The sequence below is a fragment of the Hipposideros armiger genome, unplaced genomic scaffold (assembly GCF_001890085.2).
Source record: "Hipposideros armiger isolate ML-2016 unplaced genomic scaffold, ASM189008v1 scaffold_108, whole genome shotgun sequence".
Classification (NCBI taxonomy): domain Eukaryota; kingdom Metazoa; phylum Chordata; class Mammalia; order Chiroptera; family Hipposideridae; genus Hipposideros; species Hipposideros armiger.
In genome coordinates, this window is record NW_017731458.1 from 1,132,620 (window position 1) to 1,157,399 (window position 24,780).

General features: G+C 35.1%; 1 protein-coding gene across 7 annotated transcripts; it reads right to left on the minus strand.

Moving 5' to 3' along the window:
• Positions 1–1,233: 1,233 nt before the first annotated feature.
• Positions 1,234–24,714, minus strand: ZNF207 (zinc finger protein 207). 7 transcript variants are annotated; one of them, XM_019646984.1, is made up of 13 exons: positions 24,522–24,714; positions 22,963–23,089; positions 18,968–19,106; positions 17,685–17,855; positions 17,483–17,558; positions 16,951–16,998; positions 15,832–15,902; positions 14,216–14,373; positions 12,929–13,021; positions 11,674–11,916; positions 10,897–11,056; positions 10,558–10,741; positions 1,234–7,675 (listed from the first exon to the last, which is right to left on the minus strand). In XM_019646984.1, exons 1-12 carry the CDS (start codon positions 24,560–24,562, stop codon positions 10,581–10,583), a joined length of 1,488 nt encoding a protein of 495 aa, XP_019502529.1. In that variant the 5' UTR covers positions 24,563–24,714; the 3' UTR covers positions 1,234–7,675; positions 10,558–10,580. The 7 variants fall into 7 exon arrangements, with proteins under 7 accessions (XP_019502529.1, XP_019502530.1, XP_019502532.1 ...); XM_019646985.1 differs by lacking the exon at positions 1,234–7,675 and adding an exon at positions 9,889–10,340 and having other exon boundaries at positions 24,522–24,713; XM_019646986.1 differs by lacking the exon at positions 1,234–7,675 and having other exon boundaries at positions 9,890–10,741; positions 17,685–17,852; positions 24,522–24,713.
• Between the last annotated feature and the right edge of the window lie 66 nt (positions 24,715–24,780).

Consider the following 24,780-nt stretch of genomic DNA (forward strand, 5'->3'; position numbering starts at 1 on the left):
AGTGATTTCATTTACTTACATTAAAAATTATGCTATTAGGGCTGGACAATTAGCTCAGTTGGTTAGGAGTTGGCTGAAGAGCACGAGCTCTGAGCAACAGGGCCGCCGGTTCAATTCCCACATGGGCCACTGATGCTGCGCCCCAGCTGAGCTGTCACTGAGCTGCCAACAGGTGGCAGGATGGTGTAACAGCTGGTGTAACAAGATTGCCTGTTTGATGGTGGGCTATGCCCACCCACAACTAAGACTGAACTTCGCACCTTAAGCTGAGCCATGTGACTTGGATGACTCACATGTGACTTGGATGCCTCAGTGGATAGGGCGTGTGCTCTTAACAACAAGGCTGCCGGGTTCGACTCCCACATGGGATGGTGGCTATGGCCACCCACAACTATAGATTGAACTCGGTACCTTGAGCTTAGAGGCCACAAGCTGCCAACGGGAAGCCAGATGGCGACTGGCTCTCTCCACAAGGAAGATTGAAGAAAAACAACTTGGCTTGTCCCCTTCCCCAATTTCTATTAGTCACACCTTCTTTGTTTAGTGACCATTTACTCATACACATGGTCTAGCCCTTAATCCTCCCTTGTTTGTTTTGTTCAGGTCCCCCTTACCATCGTATATCCCTTGCATGACTGGATCTTCATTTCCCTCCTAGCCGAGTACAATGCTGGAGTTAAGCCTGGAGACTAAATCAAGGGATTTAGTTCCTACAACCCTTTGGGATCTTGTCCTGCTTCACAAAACAATGCTCTACTATTTTGGAAAGAAACGGACATATTACTCAGAAATAAATCACCTTCCCTGCTGTAGCAATTAAGCGTTTTGACTTCAACTTCCATTTATTATCTTATTAATACAACGTCCCAGAGAGGAGAGAGTCCAAATCTCATCACCTTTTTCTCTTAATTTAAAAACCACTGCTTCCATGAAAATCACATATTGGATTAATGACATTTTACTGTAATACAGTGATTCCTACAAATATTCCAGAAAGAGCAAAGGTCCTCCCCCCCCTTTTTGCGATCAGCTGCCTACTGTCAGTTTTAACTGGTGCTGGAAAACAGAAGGCTTAAGTAAACTGAAAGTCACCACTGGGTTTTTAAATAGAAATATTTAAATAATTCTTCTTGAAGGTATTTTCTTTACCAGCCACTTAGTTTTACCCTGAAAAAAGCTTGAAATATAACATTAGTATTTAAAGCACCAAACAAAAGAAAAAGAAAAGCCAGATAAAGGGGTAAGGTACATTTCAATTTAATTATTTTGCACACAAATTTATAAAGCTGCTAGACACACATAACATTAGGTCGCAAAGGGGAGTCGAAAATTCTTGTTCATGTCTAAATGTTATCTTAAACTATGGCAATTTGGCTACTTACTCTCAGCACTACCACATGCATTTCAAGTTAAATACTTACCAAATTTTCAATGTCTGCTTATCCTTGCTAGGAAAGGACAGAGTTCCTTAGAAATTTACTTCACTTTAAATCTTAAAGACATAAATTGGGGGTCCATACTTTGTTTAGTGCTTATCTAGAAGAATACATCACCATTATCACATACTCAGATATCAATTCTCAGATTTTAGAACACTATCATTGTTCATACTAAAAAGCATTAGAGTTGACTCTTCATTTTGGTTTACCAAGATCAGCAGGAGATAAAATATGGAAACATCATTAGCATTTACTGACACTAGCTAGGATGTGGCTAAAGACTAGACGGGAAGAAATCCATGTGTTACACTAAAGGAAGGTATTAAACAGGGCATAAAATAACTAAAAATATAACGAGAAGCTAATTTTCACTGGTATACAAGTCCCAAAAATCAGTATTTCTAAGCTAAGTTTTTCATGCAAGATTAGGAGTGATTTAAAAATACACTGGAAGACTTATCAGGGGGAATTCACTGTAAATTATATAACCACTATGCTGTACACCTGAAACTAATATAATATTGAATGTCAACTGTACATGAAAAACAAAAATTAAAAGAATAGATTGGCAATTTTCAAGTCTCAAAGAGAATCCTGTAAGCAATTAGCCCACATAACCATATTTTAGGCCAGCCCTCCTTCAACCCCACCCTCAGCTTAACTGCCTACAAATCACTGCAACAGGAGCTGCAACCAAGAACAGACAGGAATCCTGGTATTTAAATTTGACACCTATGCAACATGGGAACCAAAAGCATAGAGAAAAATCTTTTGGCTATCAACTAAGAAGAAAATTTTCAGCTTAAAAGAATTGTAAATGCTAGACAGTTTTGAGTAAAAACTTTTCCATCTCACCAAAAGGAAATAATTTATGTGTTAAGTTTTTGTAGTTATAGTCTGTTAAATGGAGGTCAGAAAAAAAGTTAGCCCAGATTATGAGGGAAATGCTAGAGGAAGTAAAATAATCACCTTCTTATTCTTAATATTCCCAACTCAGGTAATGTCTAAAGAGTGTGTAGAAATCCAGATTGCTCACTTTTGGTCAAAGTGTCCTGTTTCAGTTAAATTTAAAAGGAAAAACTGTGATATATAAAAGTATAAAACAGTACTCACCAGAAAGGCAGCTTTAAAGAGATGGTTTTAAGGAAAACCATTTTCACTGTATCTACGCCATTTCTTATACAGATTAAACTGTGAAAGGCAATGAAACTTAAGCCCTTAGGCAATTTTATATTAAAAACAAGTGGATATCTTATAAAATATATTTTATGTTGATAAATTGAGGTTTGAAAAAATTTAACTGAATGCATGACTTTCACATAAAATAACATTAAGATAATGTCTTTTCAGTGGCTAATCACTATCCCAATTTAATAGGAGTACAAGATCAGCTGGTTGTATGGATACTGTCCCAAATTAGACAGCATTACACTTAAGGTGTAAAGGAGGAAGCCATGCATCCCAGTCAATGCTACAGATTGGAAGGATGGTTTAGGCTTGTATAAACTAAGTTGTACACTTGATTCTTCTCTCCTCGATATTAAATTTTTATCAACATAAGAGCACAATATTTAACGGTTAAAGGAAATCTCTCAAGGGTGGTTCAAAACAATGAACTCTGGTAGAACCAATGAAAGTAAAACTTTAACATATCTTTTACAACCTGTTACAACCCCACTGCCCCTCAAAAGAAATACACAAAGAATCAATCTAGTTTTCTTGATGGTCAGCTTTCATTTGAGTATTTAAAAGATTTGTTACTCTTAGTTCAAAATAAAATGAACAAATGGTGGTGGTGCACCAATAGACTAGGATATAGTTTACAAAAAAGAGGAACAAAATTAGTACTTATTTACAGCAAGTACTAAAAACACAAAACAGCAATATAAAAACATTTTCTAGTTTATGACTGCACACCATTTATCATTGCTAGAAATGAGGAAACTTGACTTTTTTAGGTTGATTCATACTGTAAAAAGTTAAAAGGTAAATGAGTACCACCACAGAAGTGGCTTAGGTTAAAAGGCCCTGGACTCCAAGCCCTGCACTCCTTATCATATACCAAAATGAGCACACAGCCAACAGAAACTTTCACTGTCTTTTCCTCTTATGTACAATGTTATCTATTTAAGTCCAACCACAATCAGGTAATAAAGGAGAATTACACCTTTATTACAACTTAAGTTGTATTTAACAAACCTAGAGCTAATTGGCCCAAGTATTGAGTGTCTGAAAGTGTCCAATGGATCTAAGAGTTATACTCACATTTAAGAAACTGCACAGCTTTCTTCCTTGTGTGGGTTATATGGATATGTTTGAAAAAAATAGGAACATCAGGTACTTACAGATTAAACTAACCTGTACTGGCAGGGCTGTGGGATTTTTCTTCTCTACCAGTAAGTAGCAAATGCTGAAATTCTGCTGCTAGTTAACAAAAACACAAATTGTATTAAACTGAGGAGTTCAAGCCATACTTTAAAAAGTCAATGTGCATTAAATTTCCTCAGAGCCTGACATTAATACATTAAAATTCCTTTCTCTATGTCTTACAAAAATTACTTTATATTAGCTGTTAGAGTGACCTTATGAGAATGAGTTAATAACACTGTATATGTCTTGGATACAGCTCAATTTTAATAAACTATGAATTCCAATGTGCATTACATGGAAATTTTGCTTACTCTAAAAAGGGGGGGGCATATATCTAGGGAAAAAAATCTTTAATGTGATAATTTCTAAATTTTAAGTATATGCAGACACACCCCACAGAGGCAAACAATTTTTAATAGTTTCTAATTCGATTTTCAAAAAACTGATTTCACTTTCTTATATTTTCAATTTCAAAAACATGGGTTGAAAAGTAAATTCTATTGCTTCTCCTAGAAGTACGCTAAAGCAAGCTAACAGCTAAAAGGGAGGCTTTCCTCAATAACTACATGTCTCATTTCTAACTCAAACTTAAGAGAACTTTAATAACCCTTCCCTTGCTTCACTTGTGTAGTTAAGCAGCCTTGTTTTATTAGAGACTGGGGTGTGATGCTGCAAATCTTATTTTCATCTGATTGCTGAAGTATCTGAATATTGAGAATAAACTACATCATAATAAATGATTTGGTGAAGTATTAATAACAAATGCAAAGCAAGAGCAGGAATGCAGTTACCTTTCACTACATTTAAGGTTCTTAAGTCTAACAAAACAGTACAATGGCCTCTCCCAAATAATCACTATTGGTCTGTGTAGTTCACTAGGCAGGACACACCATTCTTCATTTTTATCCAAGTTGGGCATCAATGAATTTCAATGCCAGTTCCTCAAAAATTCACCGAAGGTGAAGGCATACAGACTTTTTAAAAACCCTGGACACAGTAAGAATGTCAAAGGGCTTTCCAATAAAGGAATTCACCATTTTATAAACACAGCGTTACGCAAACCCCTGACATAGCACATTGCTGAAGCTGTGCCATTATCACCTTACACATCATTACAGAATAGAAAATGGGTGGGTTTCACATAATCATCATTAAACGTTTACTCACATGTATCTTCTCTGTAGTTAATTTGATCAAAATAGAAACATACACAAACATATTCTCATAAGATAGCTGGTGATTACATGCCTCCTAAAGAACCTAACATGAACCAGTCTTGATTTTTTATAAGAGTATTTGATTTGCTTCAAATGCAAATAGTTCAAATTAGCTTCAATGAAGATCTCCTTTGGGTCTCCAATTTCTGGCTTAATATGACTTCTACATCTTGCTTAACAAAATATAGGTATTTTCCCCTGAGGACACATTATTAATTGAACAGATTTATAAAAATGGTTCAAAAATTTCAAACTAACACAGTTTCAAGCTATTAATTTTCCAGAATTGGGAAGAAAATGAAAAGCTCTTCCTTTTATGGCCAAATTATTATGCAAAAATGTATAGAGCCCAGAGCAGGAAAAACAATGCTAATAAAAAGCAATTAATTCTCTTCTGACCCTCCACTAAAGAAATCTAGTTTTTTAAAAATGCTACTTTCAAACCTGTTATTTCCCAACAAAAATGCTAAGTACAAAAACATGAAAAGACTTGGAAAAGTTGGAGATATTTACAGTATTAGGGAGCTTAAAGTCTTGTTTTCCTCATTTCCTATGCATTACTTTGAATGAGATCCATAATAGGGGATACTTAAGAGCCAAGAGATTAAAAGTATAGTTCTGATAATTCAACATTACAAAATTTTGAGTATCAGTATGTTCACAACACTATATATATGTATCATTAAAGTAACTGCTTATTTTGCCAAAAAATATTACACAGAAAACTTAGATGGTTTCTATGCTAGAAAAACAAGTTATTTATTAAAATGATTCAGATGACAGAAAACAAAAATCTAAGGGGTAAAAAAACCAGTGAACTTTACTAATATTCAAGTCATGAGTTAGTAAGCAGAAGTATAATTAAGGGAATATTTACTTACAAAAATCTTTCTTATACTCAACAGTCTTATAACTGAACCCCTCCTTTTAAAGACTGTTCCATAAAAGTTAGTTAAGAGAAAATGGTTTCATTTTGGAATAACATACAAGGTTATTCAATATTAGGTAGGTAGGTACCACCTTTTAAAAAAGACATACCTGATTTACACAAAATTTTAGGGTACATGCTTAATTTTTTTTTTATTCCCTAAGCAATACAAGTGTTAATTTACTCAAACAAAATTTTATCTCAGTGAAGAGGTGACTTAACATTTCCTTTCATTTACCAAGTTTTACCAGTGGACATAATAGACCCCTGAAAGTTATGTAATTCTTAATATCGTATTTGAGCCACAGACCTACAGAAATATCAAAGAAACTACATCTTAATTTAGATAACTGTATTATCCCCAATAAATTCTGCCAACAACTTCACTCTTGAATATTTCAGTACATTGGTGGATAGTGAGTGCAACAGAAGACATCTCCAACTACGGAGTCTTAAAAGGTATAATTATTGAGTAGGTTATAAAATATTCCAACGGAATATTTTTGTGACAAAATTCTTTTATCAGACATTAAAATCTTCCCCCCCATGATTCAGTTACAGAGAAAAGCATATGTTTTAATTAAACAGGTGCAAATTTGGAATTCATTTAATGCTATTTTTTTCTTTATGCTTCCAAGAATTAAAACAACACAGAAACACAATCTGGGTTTGCTAAACATTGTCCTGTATGTTGTTACTGTTCAGAGGAACATGCTATCTGGATAAAATGGTGGCTTAAACACAGGAAGGAACAAAGATAATAATCCAGGTTTCTGTTTTGACCTCTTCCAGTTCCCTCTTTACCCACTACAACATACAGACATAAACACGGCTTTTCTCATCAAATAAAAGCAAACTTTAGTTGAAAAGAAATGTGGATACTTCTCATATATGCATATTGAATAAAATATAGTGCAGTAAGGCTAAAAATGAACCTGAAAATAACCATTTCAAAACCATAGTTCAATATACTAACTTTACCACGATATGAATTCAGTCTGGCTACCTGAAAATTAGTTATCTATCCATACTGATAGGTCTGCAATACCCAGACTCTTTCATTATCTCAAATGTGTAGTGTATACGCATTCATGCCACACACACACCACCTTCCCACTTTCCACAGGGCTCTACATTAACATTTGCTCTAATGTGGTGAGGTTTTGAAAACAGTAAAAATCAAAAGCATTTCCACCTGATCTTTCAACCTCAGTGTTCAATGCATAACGTTAGGATTCATTCAGTATCCAGTGGCATTTCCAATAATTAAACTTATCCTTGAGGTTAAATTTAATCGTTTGAGGATAAAATAACCAGCAAGGTTTTCCTAAAAGTGAAAAGTGGAAAATTTAAATGAAACATTTCATGCCTCCAAATTAAGAATGTCAAATTCTGTCAATTTACTAAAGTTCAATATAGCAATAACAGCTTTACGAGGCTGTTAAATATTACATAACACAAAGTAACATATATCAAATACTTTTTATTAACACCACAGTCAAACGTGAATATTAATATAGAGCCTTCTCTGCCAAGAGTATAAAAATCCTACTTTTAATGAAATTTAGGGGCCTTCACCAAACTTGCTGCAAGTTTGGGGACATAAATATCCAACAGCCATCAAGCTGTGAAAGCCCCTATAAGGAATAAAATAAATCCCACTTGCCTCAGACTGAACAGGGCAACACTGAGACTCAGCCTCAGCCTGTCCTATGGCAGGGCTATAGGAAGAAGAAAATTTTAATTTTAGAAAAACATTACCCAATTAATTTAAGACATGCATTTTTAAAAAAATCCCAATGATCAAGCAAGCAAAAGAAAAAAAATGTAGTTTAAAAAAAATACTACTGTCCATTATAATTCCACTCTGAGTCCATAATTATTTTTGTTGGGGATCTCCCTCCCAAATGTCTATTTAATTAAGCTAAGTTCAATATGTAACTTGATCAGTGGAATAGAAGCACACTGAGTAGTTTCCCCATTCCTAATGCTAAATGTGTGAGATATTACTAAAATAGAAAGTATTTAAATCAAATGGTAACTCCAGCAGTCACTCAAAAATTGTCCCTCACCCACTGGTCTTGTTACTGTCATACAATAGTAAAATCTATACAATAGAAACTAGTGCCAGACAAATGTTTAAGTCATTTTTGGTTTTTTTTTAAAAGCTTATATGAGTGGACGTTAAGGTAGAGCCAAGGGTGGCAGCCCCATTCTTCTTGTAACTTCCTAAATTATGGCAACCACAATGCCTGCCTGAATATATCAAGTCCCAAAAGTTGTCTGCTATAAGGGTAGATACTTCGACTCAACTCTATTATTTAAGGAAGCATTAAGTCAAAGTAGGAGTTAATTATTTCAACGTAATTTGTTCCACTCATGATTTCACCACCCTATGGACCCCAGAAGCAGTTAGGTAAAAGGTCTTTTCTAGAAGCTTAATTATGATGTTAAATGCACAAATTACACTTTAAATATACCAAATGGGCACCACCTGGGCCATATACCTACAGAACACAGGACATGGTGTGTTCAAGTTTAAGTGCCATGCATAACACTGAACTGACTTTTAAAGAAAATTCTGTAACCTATTTAAAAGTAGTATTTTCTCCTTTCAGACCTCAGAAAGCAATAAACCTTGACACAAAATATCAGCTCTTTTTGCTTTAAATGCAAATAAAGCTTTGCATAATTTTTGAAACATCATGCCATTTTTACCTTAAAGATTTAACACAGGGTTTTCTTTGGCGGTATAATAAATGTGCTGCCAAATCTAAGTATGTGTGAATTCCAAAACTAAGTAGGTAGTTTTTGGTGGGGGGAAGGGTATGAGACTTGATTGCGAGGAGGATCAAATGCATTCTTGGTGCTACATGGATGTTGCCTTTTCCAATTATTTTGAACCCCAATGGTACCACAGCACGAGCCATAAAACCACTGGTGCAAAATATCAAATTTAAAGTAGCCCTCAGCTCTTTAATAATTGCAATGTTTTGTTTAAATGAATAACTTTTACTTTTCACTTAAATACTCTTTTATGATGATTAAAACATTTTTCAATACTTTCCTACAAAGTTAATGCTTTTTTAAAAACAAAACTTCAGATTTCATGTCTAATATTTACACCTTTACATAAAGGCTATAAAGAAATGTTACCGTTTTCTTGGAAGTCTTAGCTTCAACTTGAGTTTGTTATATTAATAATTATATTCTGTACAGGTCATTTGATACTTCAATAAGCATAAAACTACTCTGTAAAAGATTTAAAAAGTGGATGCCAAAAAAGGACAACAGGAGCTAGCTATTATATGAGACTTGCAACACAAGATACTGAATAATACCAGTCATCTCTACAGCAATGTTCTCCATAGGAACAGTTAACATTCAAATTTCCAAGGATAAAAAGGTTAACAGTAATCCACTTAGGCTTAATAAACAGAAGATAGTCATCTAATCAAAGACATAATATAGTCTTTCAGGAACATAACAAAAAATTTCAAATCTATTAACCATTCTAACAGAGCCACACAGTATCTCACATTACACTTAGAAAATATACCAATCTATTAATAGCACAAAAAGCTATCACTGCTTGTACCAAAGCTTCTAGAAGTTTGCACCTGAAAAGCTTCTGAGGTCCATGCAGAAGGAAATGAATGGGTCTGGCACTAGGCTCTAAATATCATCAGCAGGAAGGAGGAAATATTATGGTTTACATTTTAAATATCTATGACATCTAAAAAGTACTGACACCAACAGGGCAAAAAGATGACACAATATAAAGATGTGATACCTATTACGTAATGACTCATATGCATCCTAAGTTATTCTGTTAAATCAAGCACTAACATACAATTCTATACTGTCCAGTTTAAAACATGCAGCAAAGGAACCACCTATAATTCAAAGACAGAATCCAATAATATATCAAAACTGGATTGGTAACTATGAATTTTATTATGTGGACGTCTAATGTGGCATGCATTTGTACAAACCTTTCAGGCAGTGGTCCACAGCTGGGTTATGAATAAAAAGGCATAAATTTTTCTCTCATTTTATTACAATGAAGTTTAACAGTACAGAAAAGTCACATGACCTTGGTGGGTCAGATTTCGTAAACCCTGCAACATGAGGAACTCTAAATACATTAAATATTGTTACACATTCAGACTTCCAATGTACAGTTAACTTGGAAATAGTTACAGCCCTCACCAAGCTAGGTTGGGGACATGAAGTCCAACAGCATCTGAAGTGCTGTGAAGGCATAACTTTACAAATAGCAATGTAAGCTTACAGAACTTGCCTTTATTAAGGTGGTATGTTCATGTAATTCCAGCGCCTTCACAATATAACGAACCAAATTTACTATACTTCACTTCTAAAAACCTAGATGAAACATGAAAAAGAAGCCATACAGTATAAATTGCAACTTCAGGAAAAGTTCCTGCTTTATTATTCCAAATAATTTTTCCCATGTAAAATAAATGTCCAATAGTTCCTGGTATGTGGGAAGATAATGTTTGTTAAAGTCACAATGAAGCCTTATTGACGGAAGCTTGGCTATATAAACAGCACAAGTTGAGAAAAGGTTTAATCTCCAAACCTATTAGATTGGATGAAGTGAGATCAGTAACGGCCACCTTGCGACATTACAGGAGGTCTCATTCCCATCGGAGGTCGAGGAGGCCCACCTTGGTAAGGGGGCACCATTGGTGGTCCCTGCCCATACGGTGGCATAGCACCAGGAAGGTAACCTGGCATGCCTTGATGATGACCACCATACTGACCTAAAAAACACATTTAAAACACAAAAAATAGACTGAGTTGGTCCGTGCACTGTACTTTTAAATGTAATGTTATTTTACACATAAATTTATTGTGTGTGTATACACTATACATACAAAAAACCTACTAAATACAATAAACATAAAAAGAAGAATACCGTGAGGCGGCATTGGGGGTCTCATTCCTTGTTGCTGTGGGATGCCTGGCTGTGGTGGCATCATGCCTCCAATTGGTCCAACTGGTGGATTACCAATGGGAGCCTGTCCTGGACGAGGAAGATTGCGTTGATATTTAGGTAACTGTGCCCTTCTCTCTTCCTAGGAATAAAAATAAGCAAGATGTTAAACAACTGAACTCATTAACAGAGACTCATTAAGTATAAAGGCAAGCATCCAAAACCTTATTTATAGAATAATAAAAAAAAAAAAACATATGCTTACTTTTCAACCAATTACTTTTGCCCAAAAAATCAGTTCTATGACTTAAAATCTCGATGCCTTAAGAAAACCTCACCTATTTTTATATTTGAAGCACAGATAAAACTTCCTAGAAATTATAAATTGTTTCAGCAAGAAAGTACCTAGTGAAGAAGGTATATATGGGCTTCCAGGGGTCTGCAGATTCTACCTCACTGAATTGTTTTTTCAATTAATTTACAAATGTATGTCTAACTAAAATGATTTTTAGGAGTACGAACTCAACTTACTGACTTCTTTTAGAAATAGTCTGGGGGAAAGGGAATACATCTAAGATCAAAACAAACATTATTCACTTTATTTTGTGGTTCTTAAAAATCAGAATGGTAAAAACCACTTAGTAAGCATTAAATCAGATCATAAGACCATCAATGTAGAAATTAACATTTTTCAAATGGACAAGCTGCCACAATGACATTCAATCCAATTCTGCTTAGTAAAAACTGTAAACAACTCACCAGTGATATATCCTCATCTGGATGGATCAACTTACTGGTTGCACTGGTTGTCGTAAGAGTAGCAGGCTTACTTGTTATTGAAGCAGCTGGTTTAGCTGCAGTGCTATTTGTTGTACTAGTGGTTGAAGCTGTAGACTGTGTATAAGCAGGGAATGTAGGCTTTGGGGGTTCTGTAGTTGTTGCAGGGGTACTATTTAAGGGCTTGAAGTCTGTACCAACAGGTCCTTGGACAGCTGCCTGAGCCTGTAAAACATAATCTTTCATCAACGAAACTTCAAACTCCAAAGTTGAGTATACCTATTACCAATTTAACGTAAAAATAAGACAACAACATTCAATAAAGGACCAAACATTAAATTAAAACAAAGTTAACATGACAAACGCTCCACAAAACTCAAGATAACACATAAAAAGATCAAAAGAAGCTGGGTCAAAGTCACATCCAAAACACAGAATGGGAAACAAGAAAACAAATAAGACTGCATATGTATCCTTCTCAGATGTCATCTACCTCCTCACCAAAAGCTATTTAATTTACAAAGCTTTATATTTATTCCAGATTGATGAAATATACTATTATATAAAGGAATGGCACATGTTCTATTTTTACTATTCTAAATTAGTTGTTTAATCTACCAAGCAGCTCAAAAAAAAAAAAGTTAGAAATTACAGATTACAAATGTTTGGATAAATTTCAGTTACTAAGCATAGCAAAATATCAATGGTGACACATTAAAAATATGTCCTTCAGAGATATTCTTTATATAGTAACACAATACCCTCCCAATTAACAATGGCTGGAGTATCATGAACAAAAAGATTTAGAAGAATCTTTTAAGTATAAAGTTACCAGTAACAAATGTGTTACTTTTTGTAATACCAAACATCTGAAACATGTAGACTAGGACAACTTTAGAACCAAATGCAGAGTACTCAATTTCCTTACATTACACGTGATGCATTAGATTAAATGGCATAAATCAAAATAGCTTAATCATGCATCAGGCTAACCATTGGCTACTATAAGGCATTTACTGCTTACATGCTTTTAACCCTTTAGAACCATAGAAGTTTGGGGAACATTTTTTTCTGAGTTCAATTTTTCAAATAGCATTGATTTATATACCATCAATCTTACTTAAAAAAAGAAATTAAATAGTGTATTTTTTGGGAAAAGATTTAGTTTTAAAATAGGGTCCAAAGGGTTAATTTATAAAGCCATTTTAACAATTTTAAACTGCAACTTCCTGCGTACTTGTGCTGTGCTAGGAAACAGAGCTTTAGAAGATGCAGACAGACTTTCTGAATTGGATGAAGCTGTACTTGAGCTTGTTACAGGTGTCCCCATCTGTAGCATAAAAGAAAGGAAACAATGAAAAGTCTCCAAACAAATGGGTGAAAATAAGCCATGTGGTAGACTTTTTTTAGTATAGATTAAGTTTTTGTAAATGCAAAATATAATGTAATCAAATCTGATTTATTTGAAGAGGTAGGCAGTTAATGCATTTACAACAGTATAAGCCTCAAAATAAACCTTTTAATTCTATACCAATACACCTAGTTAACCAATTTGTTTTCTAAAACTGTTTTGCACTGTGATGTTTCAAAAATGCTACCTTGAACTGAGAATAAGGATCACCGGCACTTCAATCCAATTCTCTATCAATGACTCTACAAAAGATTTTTGCCAAAAATTTAACATCTCTCAATAAACAAAATCGCCACCCACCTCAAAATCCTAAGTTAATGTGCTTAAAGGGCACTTAAGAAGTAATGATTTTTAATTTAGCAACTACAAACAAAGAAAAAACATCTAAGGAATAATTTTAAAGTGAGAAAGAACATACATCCTTATCTTCTAAATTCTGAATGAATTACACACATCTGCTTAATTCTGAATGACACTGAAAAAAAAAGGGTAACAACCATTACAGACATGCTATATACATAACAGAAACATTTTTCGGTTTGAGCTCTGAAGACAAAACTAGTAGGAAATTAAGTGAGAGTAGGTCAAAAACAATTAAATGATGCCCTTCCGTGTGCATCATTTTTACTGTCCTAAATTTTTTTTTTTTACTGTCCGGACATTTTACTTGTCCTTTTACAAGTGTGCAGTATTGTTACTGTCCTAGATTAGAGGAAGAGCCCAACCAATGATCTGCTAAGATCTTAGAATTTTCATCTCTGGCTTTGCTTTCGTTCTACTCACAGTTCAATAGCTAAGAAGACCTCTAAACATTATCACACATTTAAGTCCCCAAAAATTAAACTTTCACTTCTATCTACAGTTAGAATAACCAGAGTTCACAGCTATGAAAAAAAAAAAGTAATACACTATCTCTGGCTCCAATCAATCTTTTATTAGTACAGGAAACCAATGTGTGCAAACATGGAAGAAAATAGGCCATCTTACTATGCTTAATAAGCTACTAAAATTGAATTAACAAAAAATTGACCTATGACAATTTCATAGATTTCTGTAACAACTGCACTTAACCTATAAATATAAGTGCACTCCTTTTCAGGAATTTCACCTTACCTGTCCGGCACTGGGGAAAAGAGGCTTAGTAACTGGAGGCTGTGGAGCAGGAACTGCTGCTGTTGGTGCAGGTGGTCTATTAAGAATACCTGGTGCTGAAACAGCCTGTGCTTGAGTCATTGGAGGAATTCCAGGACGTGGAACAGGAGGGGGCATACCTGTACAAAAGAATGTTGAAAGGAGGACCTAAGTGGTTAAAGCATTTAGTTAAAAAAAAAGTATTTCCCCAAAACTTTGCTGCTACAATATAACGTATTAAAAAGGCTTCTATACAACAAAGTTGCTCACAATTGACTGATGAGCTCAATGAAATCCAAAGAACTTAGGCATTTTGCCCCTTGGAACAACCTTGCCTCAAATTTCCTATTCTTTTGCATCTCTTCAGAATTTTGGGAAGTGAAAGATACCACTAGAGAGACCCTGTATTTGGACAAAGCAGCAATTAAACTTAGTGATATTACTAATTTAGCAAACCTTTTGAAACATGTAAGAAAATTATGTCAATCATCTGACAGATGTTCCCTGAACTCTAATGCAAATTACAGTAAAAACTTTGATAAATCACATATCATATCCACAAAAATTTTCCCAGAAAATTAACTTATCCATTTAAACACTTTAAATTTTCCTGAAATGCATCACCAGTTCATTCTTTAAGCTTCCTCAACATAACTTAAAACTTCTAGTGCACACTATCAAATGAAGATTGATTATTCTGTATTACTTTGAAATTATCTTAGAGCATTATGTATATGGAGCTGTTGCCTATAAATTAACAGCTTACTGGCAATGATTAAAATTTTGCTGCTGCTTTATTTTTCTGGGACCTGTTATATCAACTATCACTTGAGTACTTCTAAATCTGCTATGATTACAACTCAAACTTGCTAGGATTAAGTATAAAAAAGCAAGGCAACCAAATAAGAGCGTCTTGAAGGCTTCTGTGGCACACTTATTTGGCTAATCAAATCCTTTTCCCCACATTATAGTCTAGAAAGTCAAGTTACTGCATTTTCCAGGCCCCCTTGCAGCTAAAAGATCCACTAGACCTATTTCTAGGCAATAATACCGAGAAATTACTTTGTTCTCTAATAAAAGAAAAAGCACATCGCTGTTGATACCCTTTCTTGCCTCAGTCATCTTGTTACCACTTAGTGACATAACTAAAGGAGAAAAGCTAAGGTTAATAAAGCAGAAAATTTAAAAAGCACGGGTTCTTGCTATCATTAAACCATTCAATCTTTTCTTTTTGTTGAGTGAGATAATGTCTAATTGTTAAATGTCCAGTTTGTTCAAGTTCTCTATTACTTGCTAGAGTCTCCTCTATTACTTGTATAAAATATTCCTAACAAATACAACTACTCTTAAGGATATGAACTTTAGTGCACAAGCTCTGTGGCTCATTTTGGCTGCTTTGAAACCCGTTTTTACTATTTTAAGACTAAAAGGGGGGCGGAGTATTATAACATTTCTCATGGTAATTTTAAAAAGAAGTCACCAACCTATGAAAAATTTTAAATTACATTGCACCAGTGCCCACGAATATAATGTCTAAAGTACTTAAGAATAAAACATGCCAGTCATATTAAAAAAGAAATTGTCAAAATATTTCATACCTGGTGGCATGCCTGGCATCAGAGGTGGTATTCCTGGTCCAGGTGGCATCATTCCACCCATTGGCATCATTCTATTAGAAAGCAAATTTCAAGAAACAACTGAAGTTAATCAACAGTATAAACAATTAGAAAATATTCTGGCTAAATCCTGAAACAATAAATAAAAAGACTTGAATTTGACCCCTAATACTGAAATCAAGCTGAAAGAACATACAACACTGAAACAATCCTATCAAAATAAATCCTCTAAAAACCAGCAAACTCGAGTTCACCAGTAAAACTGGGAGGTGGGGAGTTCAGTCTTTGTTGGCAAAACATTTTAATATATTTAAAGCCATTAGGAACAAGATTACAGGCTCCTTAATATATACAAGAGACCTCATCTAAAATATGTGCAATTGGAAAGCAAAATCACCTTTTGTCTCACTTGGAAAATAGCCACACAGAATATAAATAAAAATTTCTATTTTAAAGTCATCAGATTTTTCAAAAGGAAAATACTGAATGTATACTGTAGAGATAAGTTTTTGGAGGAGCACAGAAAGACTACCAGCAATATTAAAGACAGTCGAAAATAAACTTAGATTGCCTAATTTTTACTTAGAATAGCTAACACTAAGCCATTACTTAAAAACATAACCCATTATTTATTTTCCTTCCCCTAGAGTTCATCTGCATGTCCAATTCACTTAAAAAATTACAAGTTTGTGAATTCTTGATTTTAGGACTTTTATCAGAAGGTTAACTTCTATATATAGATTTTATTAGAAGAAAATTCAATTACCTTCTATAATAATAAAGCATACAATCTGACAAAAGACTATATATTCTTTCTCAAATATCAACCCTTTTATTGATTCCCATTACTTTTAGCAATTAGGGGAAAATAGCCGCACATTTAGAAAATGCTTTATTTATATATGAATTTATTACTATTTCCTCAAAGATGTTTTATTTCCCTCCTTTCAGAGAACTGTGTCAATCAGCTTGCAAGTTTTAGAAGTTTTAATGAGGAAGGTTAGGAAATTACTGAAATCAACTGAATAGATACCATTAAACACACAAGAAAATGACATTATGATTATACCTCCTGAATTACATCATGAATGAGATGCTTACATGTTTTCACCGCAAAATGACTGGGTGTATTTTCTCTGATGATGCAATCTGTGAAAATGTATGACAAAATCAAAATCTAACTGTGATTTTCAAAATACAGTGGGAAAGTGTATTGTTTACCTGTCACATCCAACAATATTTAAGTAAAAGTGATGGGCACACGAGCACCTATTTATTTTAGTTCTTGATGATGAGACAAATTATTTAAATCACTTACAGAGTTTGCTTCTTGTCACAACCACAAAGTGTCATGGACAGTTCTGAATCTCAGAAACTCAAATCTACAACCAACTACTTTCATTACATCAGATGCAACTGAAGCAGATGGCTGCCTACATACATCCTAAAACCCAAAGATCTATTCTCTTCAGAGGCAAATTTATATTCCTTATCCCTTTATTAGATAATTTTAATATTTACAGAGCCCATACCTTTCAGAAGCAAAAAAATATGCAAACATTTAATTCATAACACCCAAGTTGAAAGGTCATCACTAGGCACAAGCCCACAAACCAATTAAAAGTTTTCTTACCCAGGTGGCATGCCTGGCATAACTGGTGGCATTCCTGGCATCAGAGGAGGAACACCTGGCATTAATGGAGGTATGCCTAAAAACAAAAATTTCAACAAAAAAATCACAAATTAATATTAAAAAGTTAGGAAGAATGTAATACTTCTACACCGCATTAATCAAGTTTTAAGAATATTAAATAGTAAGAAACCGTATGTGCTACCTGGAGGCATTCCTGGTGCTCCAGGAACTGGTGGTAGTCCTGGCTGTGCCATTGGGGGGATATAACCTTGTTGGGGTTGGACAGGCTGTGGCTGAAATGAAGTTGAAGCTGCAGAGTCATCATCATCATATTCATCAGAATCATCTTGTTGCTTCTTTTTTTGACTCTCTGCTAAAAAAATTTTAATTAATTTTTCCCAGTTAAAGAAAAAAAAAACTAAGCAAGTTTAAGACATTCAATATGTAAAAAAATTATTTCAGCACAATTATTGAGACTTTTCTTCCAGAAATATTTCAGCTAATATTAATACTGTTCTTTACTCTTCAAATGTGTTTTCAACCTATATTAAAATCCTTTCCCTATCCTATGAGAAGTAAAAATAATTCTCCTGTCAGTTTTATTTTTAAAAAACAAGCTTTTGGGCTGGCCAAGTGGCACGTTGGTTTTAACAGCTGGCTTGGGTACCAGCTCTGAGCAGCAGGGCCCAGTCCAGATCCCACATGTGAACCCACATGTGATCCCACATGTGAGGCCAGTGACACTGCCCTCTACAGCTAAGATGGTGAACAACAGCTCCACCTGTAGGCTGCAGCCCCTGCTGCCGTTGGTTGCCATAAGGCTACTGTGTGTGGCCAGCAGCCAGTGTGAGCTGCCAAGAGCGGCGGTCCAGTGGCCGGCGACCAATCTGCCTCACCTGGGAAGAGCGCAATGATAATACCAACATGGGCCAGTGAAGCGACGTCCTCCACAACTAGACTGAAGAACAAAAGAACAGCAACTTGTCTGTTCCCCTTCCCCAAATTCCCCAGCACTGTTCCCCCCCCAATTCCCCAATAAAATCTTTAAAAAACCAAAACAAACAAACAAAAAAACACAAAAAACCAAGCTATTTCACCCCGAAAGGTAAACTATGACCAAGAGTAATGCTTTCCAAAACAAAAAAATTCCATAGGTGATTAATAACAGCTCCTATCATCTGTATAGTACATGGCTGCAAATAAAAAAATTTTTTTACAATTAGTGGCTACATAAATCAAAGCCAAGTACCTTCATTTTCAAAGGCCTCAATATTTGGTATTCAGTTATGAATGAAAGTATTACAGTGTTTGGAATGATCCAAATGGTATTACATACATACAAATCAATATACAACTTTAAACATTAAGACAAAAAGAAAAAAATAGAACTTAAAATTGGAATTCCGAATAAATCTACCATTCAATTTATACTTGAAAGTAGTAGTAATACTTTCATGGGTGAAGCTATATTAAGAAAAAGCATACCCTGTGTTTTTTGTTCAAGAAGTCGTCTTCTTTCATCCATGTCTTTTTCCGGAATACCTTCCATACCATATATTTCCAACTCTATGTCTGTTCTACCAGGTATTGCATTGGGTACAGCATCTATTGTCTCTTTATGCACCTATCAAAAACACAAAAAATCCCCCCAAATTTCCATCAGATAGACAAAAGTGCCTCATAAAGTCTTTCAGAGAGTAAATCCAAATTATTTAGACAAAGACCACTTAGTATGATGGTTAAGAGTGACTGGTTCTATAGTGAGACTATCTGGATTCAATTCCCAGTTTTGCTGCTTACTAATCATGTGAGATTGGGCAAATCATTTGACCTAAGACTCAGTTTACTGCACCTATATGGTACCTAACTTCTAGAGTTGTTTTCAAAATTAAATCTAGTATATAAAAAACACACAGGGCTCAAGAATAAACACTATTTCAAGTTTATCATATTATCTTGCTTGAATTATCAGCAATAAACTGTAGTTCTACTCAAATCAGAGAAGTTTCAAGTGTGAATTAAGTAAAGCTTATGAAAGTCTTATTATATTAAGAGAATTAGAATAAGTAAATTTTCCAAGAATGGATCTTGAGACAAGCCTGTAGTTATGACTACAAAAGTGACACTGACAGTTAGCATTACCCATAACTAATGCATTATCTGAGGCATTTAGCACTGCCATAATGAGCTTGTCATTATCTATCTCTGAATTTATTTAGTAGGTCACAGAGGAAAAGTAGTTTTTAATGGTAAAACACTGGGAATCTAGGGCTTTTTTCACTGTACAGATTTTGCTCAATCAAATGTTTCCAACCCTCGAACATCGATAACTTCCGCCAATGCGGTCAAATCCCTGTCTGTCCTCGTTTCTTCAGCAAAAGGTGGAAGGATATCAAAGTACTTAAGAGCAGCAGCAGCAGCTGCAAGCTTATCAGAAATGCAAATTCTCAGGCCCCACCTTAGTCCTATGGAATGGGTGGGGCCAGCAATCTGTATTTTAATAACCCTCCAAGTGATTCTGATGCATACTTGAGCTTGAGAACCACTGATTTAAGCTAATGACTTGAATATATTTGTCCAAGGAATACTCAATTTTTCTATCCTCCCAAGATACTTTCATGTTACACAGGTAATTAAAGAAAAAGTGCAGTGTTTTCTTCTTAGAGATGTATCTCAAAGACTTCAAACAGTGACGTGTGCAAAACTAGTTCAGAAATTACCTTAATTTCTGATTAATCTTTAACAACTATTCATTATTGCGATTAAACGATCCATGAATAAAGCTACTTAACTGACTCAATCACTGTTTCCTAGTTTTTGGACTGTTACTATTGTATTTTTGATAAATGCAGATGAAGTAACTCATGTTCTTTAAAGAAATACAATTACGTTCACATAACTGGTCTCCACTACATTTCTAAGTGATAATAGCAAGAATATACTAATTAAAAGGTGTTGGGAAAAAAAATAACAAAAATCATCCCAACACAGTACAGCCAGAATTAGATTTCTTAAGACTCTTGCCTAGTATAAGTTAGTATGGTCTTGGTTGAAAAGACAGAGGAACAAGTATGATGTGAACTATCTAAATTACCAATGTCCTAGGTTTATCATCTTTAAAATTAGAGGCGGTGTCTGATTAAACTGCCATGCCCATCTCACAGGTTGCTGTTAAAGTATAGTAAGACTATATAAATAGAAGCACTTAGTCTATTAAAAATGTTACTAACAGTTTCTCAACTAATCTCCTTTCCGCTTCCACTCCATTTGTCTGTCCTCTACAGTACAACTCCTGGAAAGAGTGCCTCTACTTTATCATTTTCTCTTGAAAGCACTCCAATCAAGCTTTCATCCTCATCATTCTAGGAAATCACTCTTGGCAAGTGACCAATGACCTCCAGTTTGATTAATCCAATCTTAGTCTTCTTGACCTACACCAGCATTTGGAAATTCAGTTAAATAACTTACTTTGAAACACTTCATTTGGCTTCCAGGGTACTACTTTCTTGGGTTTCCCTACCTTTTCAATCTCCTTGAATGATTTCTTTCAAATTTCTGACCTCTAAATGCTGGGAATAGCCCAACATGGAGTCTTCGTACCTCTTTTCTATCTATATTCTACCCCCTACGAAAAGATATTCATCACTTCAAATAGCCATTCGTATACAGTATTCTTCCAAATTTCTATCTCCAGCTCCAACCCCTCTGAACTCCAGACTTTGTAGATCCAACTGCTAATGTGGCATCTCCAACTGGATCTTCAGAAACCTTCTCAAAGCTAACATGCCCATATTCAAAATCAACATAAAAACAATCTTGATATCCTCATCCCTAAGCCTAGTTGTCTTCCCGCAGCTCTTTCCACACCTCAGTATATGGTAACTTCATTTTTCACACTGCTTAGGTCAAAAACCTTCATATCTTTAATTTCTCACTTTCTTTCATACTCCACATCTAATCCATCAGCAAATTCTGGTCTTGTTGCATCATCTTTTGCCTGGGATACTCGTCTCCTAAATGATGTCACTGTACTCTACAAGTCTATTCTTACAGCCAGAACAGTCCTTCAAAAAAAGGTGCCAGAGCATGTTATATCTCTATTCAAACCTCCGATTTCAGAATTAATGAAAATGGCCCACAGTAGCCTTCAAGCCCAATATAAAGTAGCAGGTTGCTACCTCTTTCCCTTTCCTTCAATAGGTAAATGCTATATGGCCTGTTATCTGCTGTTCCTTGGAAGCTCTACCTCATTTTCTTTCAGATCTCTGCTACAGATGTCAGCTTCTAGTTCAGGCCTTTCCTAACTATCTTGTGGCCTTCTCTATACCCTCTATTTTTAGTTTTCTATATTACTTATCACAATAAGACAAAATATTTACAGATTATTTTCCTCAATATAAATCTAAATTCAACAATGGTGACTGTTTTGCTGTATACTCAGTGCTGTCTCACAGGAACTTTCTGTGATAAACTGCAATGTTCTGTATCTGCACTATCCAATACAATAGTCATTCATCAGCCACCACAAGTGGCTACTGAGTACCGGAAGTGTGACTATAATGTGACTGAGGGAATGAATTTTTAATTTTCTTTTAAATAGCCACATGTAATTTAGGACTGCCACAGTGGAAAGTTGTGGGTCGCATGTAGTAGGCTCTGAAATATTTTTGAATGGATATGAAATTATTGTTATAATGACATAACTGAAATGAAAAGGATCTATATAAATTTATTTTTAAACTTGGGGAAGCAATGGCTTGTTTTAATTTACCTCCCTGCTTCCTACCAATAGTAGTTTCCAATGAATAGAGATTTACTCATCTCACATCCAAGGTCCAATTAGGCAAAAATTCAGGCAGCTCTAAAACTGGCAAAAGAAGTAATGTTGAATAAAACATAACGGTACTTATTAGATCTTTAAAAATAAAAATTACAAAGCTCTCCTTACCTAGTAGTAAAAGGGCCCAAGAAACTAAGAAACTATTAAATGAAACAACGTTACCATTCCAAAACAGTTGGGGAATAAACTGAAATAGCCTGGTTCCAAGCAAAAGATTGTAACAAATCCTTCAATGGCAGTGAGTAATGGCAACTAATTATGTCTTAATTCTTATGGGATTAGAAGTGGTCAGATTGCCCACAAAATTTAAATCACTGATCCTTGTTTTCTAACTCAAGTACTGAGGAGATATTTTACAATCTGAACCTAACTATCACCAATCTAACATAGAATGAAATATATCAATAATTTTAAAATACCAATATAAACTCTCTTTAAACATAAAAAAAATAAACTGTATATCTTCTACTGGCTAAAGAACAAGCTTTTAAAAAAAAAAACTGACTGGCCATCTTATCTGCTCTTTTCCAATAAATAACAAGAAAAGAAACCTACAATGGAAGAAATATTCATGATTTTTTCCAACGTTGTTCCCAAACTACAAGGAAACAAAAATTAAATACAGAAGATAAACTCTTACCTGCATGCAATGTATAGCCAAACCAGGTCCTGTGTACAATTTCTTATGACATATATGACATTTAAAATGTTTTGCTTTTTGGTGCTGTATAAGGATCTTCTCGTCATCAAAATCTCTATTACAATACCTGATCAATATTGTTAAGGTACAAAAATAGCACAATAATGACACTGCCGACTTTTTAAAAACCTGTCATACAATAGAATAGGAGTAACATTAAAATATGGGAACTACCGGTAAAACCAAAACGGTACTTTACAGCAACTTTGCTTTTGATATTTAAACAATTAGGGATTAATTTACCCAGTAATTTTAGCACAGTTCCTGGAAGCCCATAATCTCTCTTCACTACCTCTAAACACATTTCAGTAAGTCACAGTAATAGTTTTGTAAAATTTCCGTGTTTAAGAGATTTATGTGAAATTAACTTTTCTTTTGTTCACTATTTTAACCTTTACAAATGCACATTACTGACTGGAAGGATTCAATGTTTAAAAAAAATCCCCAACTTTATGTCAAGACAGAATGCATTCATTAGATCAAAAATAATCGAAATATTAAGATTTACCTAATGTTTAGAATTTAAGTTTATATTATTTAGAATCTAAGAATAAGTTCATAGTGAATAAGAATGGCAGAATTTTGTATGAACAATCCATAGTTTTGCAATTCCGTATGAACTTGTGTTGCCAAGGAACGTATTTAAACTCAGATAAGTTACATTAATAAGACTGAGAATTATCTCACTAGTAAGAGTTCCCTAAAAGCATATTACAAAACTTAAACGTTTAACTATTCTATAAATAAATGTAGTTCTGTAACAAACTGGTTTTAGGGACAAGAGAGTAAATAAAACCAACTAACGTAAAGTGTATTAACGCTTCCGGGAATAAATATTAAAAGGATGCTACATTAAGCAGCATTTTTTTAGCCCTGCAAAGCTAGGTAATAGATGCAAGAAACTCCACCCTGCAAGAGAACGTTTCAGGAAGATTAAGGCGCCCGTGGGTGAGACGCGGAAGCTAGTCTCTCCCCCTGCCCCCCCCCCGCGCGCGCAAAAAAAAAAAGTTCGAAATCAGGGTTAACAAGCCTTTACTAAACCATCGATTCTTTAAAAAAAACCAAAAAAAAAAAAAAAAAAGGAAAAAGTGCGTGACTCCGAAAGCTCTCAGCTAATCCTCCCTACAATCAGCGTTTTACTCGAAAAAAGTCCCTTTGTTGAATCGTCACCAAACCACCGAGTATGGCAGAATAGTAGTATCCTTAGGGGACACTGTCCTTGATGGAGTGGTCCAAGCCGCCTCCCAGTCGGTTAACGCTCGCACCAAAGCAAGAACCTTAGTCACGGAGTCCCACGACCCACAACTGCCAGAGCCTCCCGCCCTAGAGACCCTATTTTCCGAGAAGACTTCCCAAATCCGACGACAGCCATCAAAACCCCCACCCCCAGGCCTAGATCCCAGACACCCTCCGCCATAGGCCAAAGCCAGGCCTCCCAGTCCCAGTCACTATAAACGCGCGCCCGAGCTCGGCCTCGACTTAAAATTGACAAAGGATACCAGCACCACGGTTTCAGCTGCTTCTTCTTCTTGCGACCCATAACTGCGCTCTACAAACTAAAAGGGAGGCGATAATAAGCAGGAAAAACGAAGCGAAAAATCGCTCACTCTTCGGACCCAACGGCCACCACCGCGTTCCACAGGAAACAGTCACAAAATGGCCGACGCCCTCGTTCTCTGCTCTGCCTCCCGTCAGGCACTGCGGCCGAGGCGGTGCCAGATAAGGAAGAGTCACATGACGCAGGCCTCTTTCTTGAGT

Bases quoted from the DNA above. Each gene is read 5' to 3' on its own strand.
- ZNF207 (XM_019646984.1), bottom strand. From the start codon at position 24,562: ATGGGTCGCAAGAAGAAGAAGCAGCTGAAACCGTGGTGCTG. The intron at 13,022-14,215 runs GTAAGGTGAAAT...TTTATGCTACAG, and splicing joins TTTTCCCCAGTGCCGGACAG to ATGGGGACACCTGTAACAAG. The intron at 11,057-11,673 runs GTGAGTTGTTTA...TTTTATTCCTAG, and splicing joins CAGATGAGGATATATCACTG to GAAGAGAGAAGGGCACAGTT.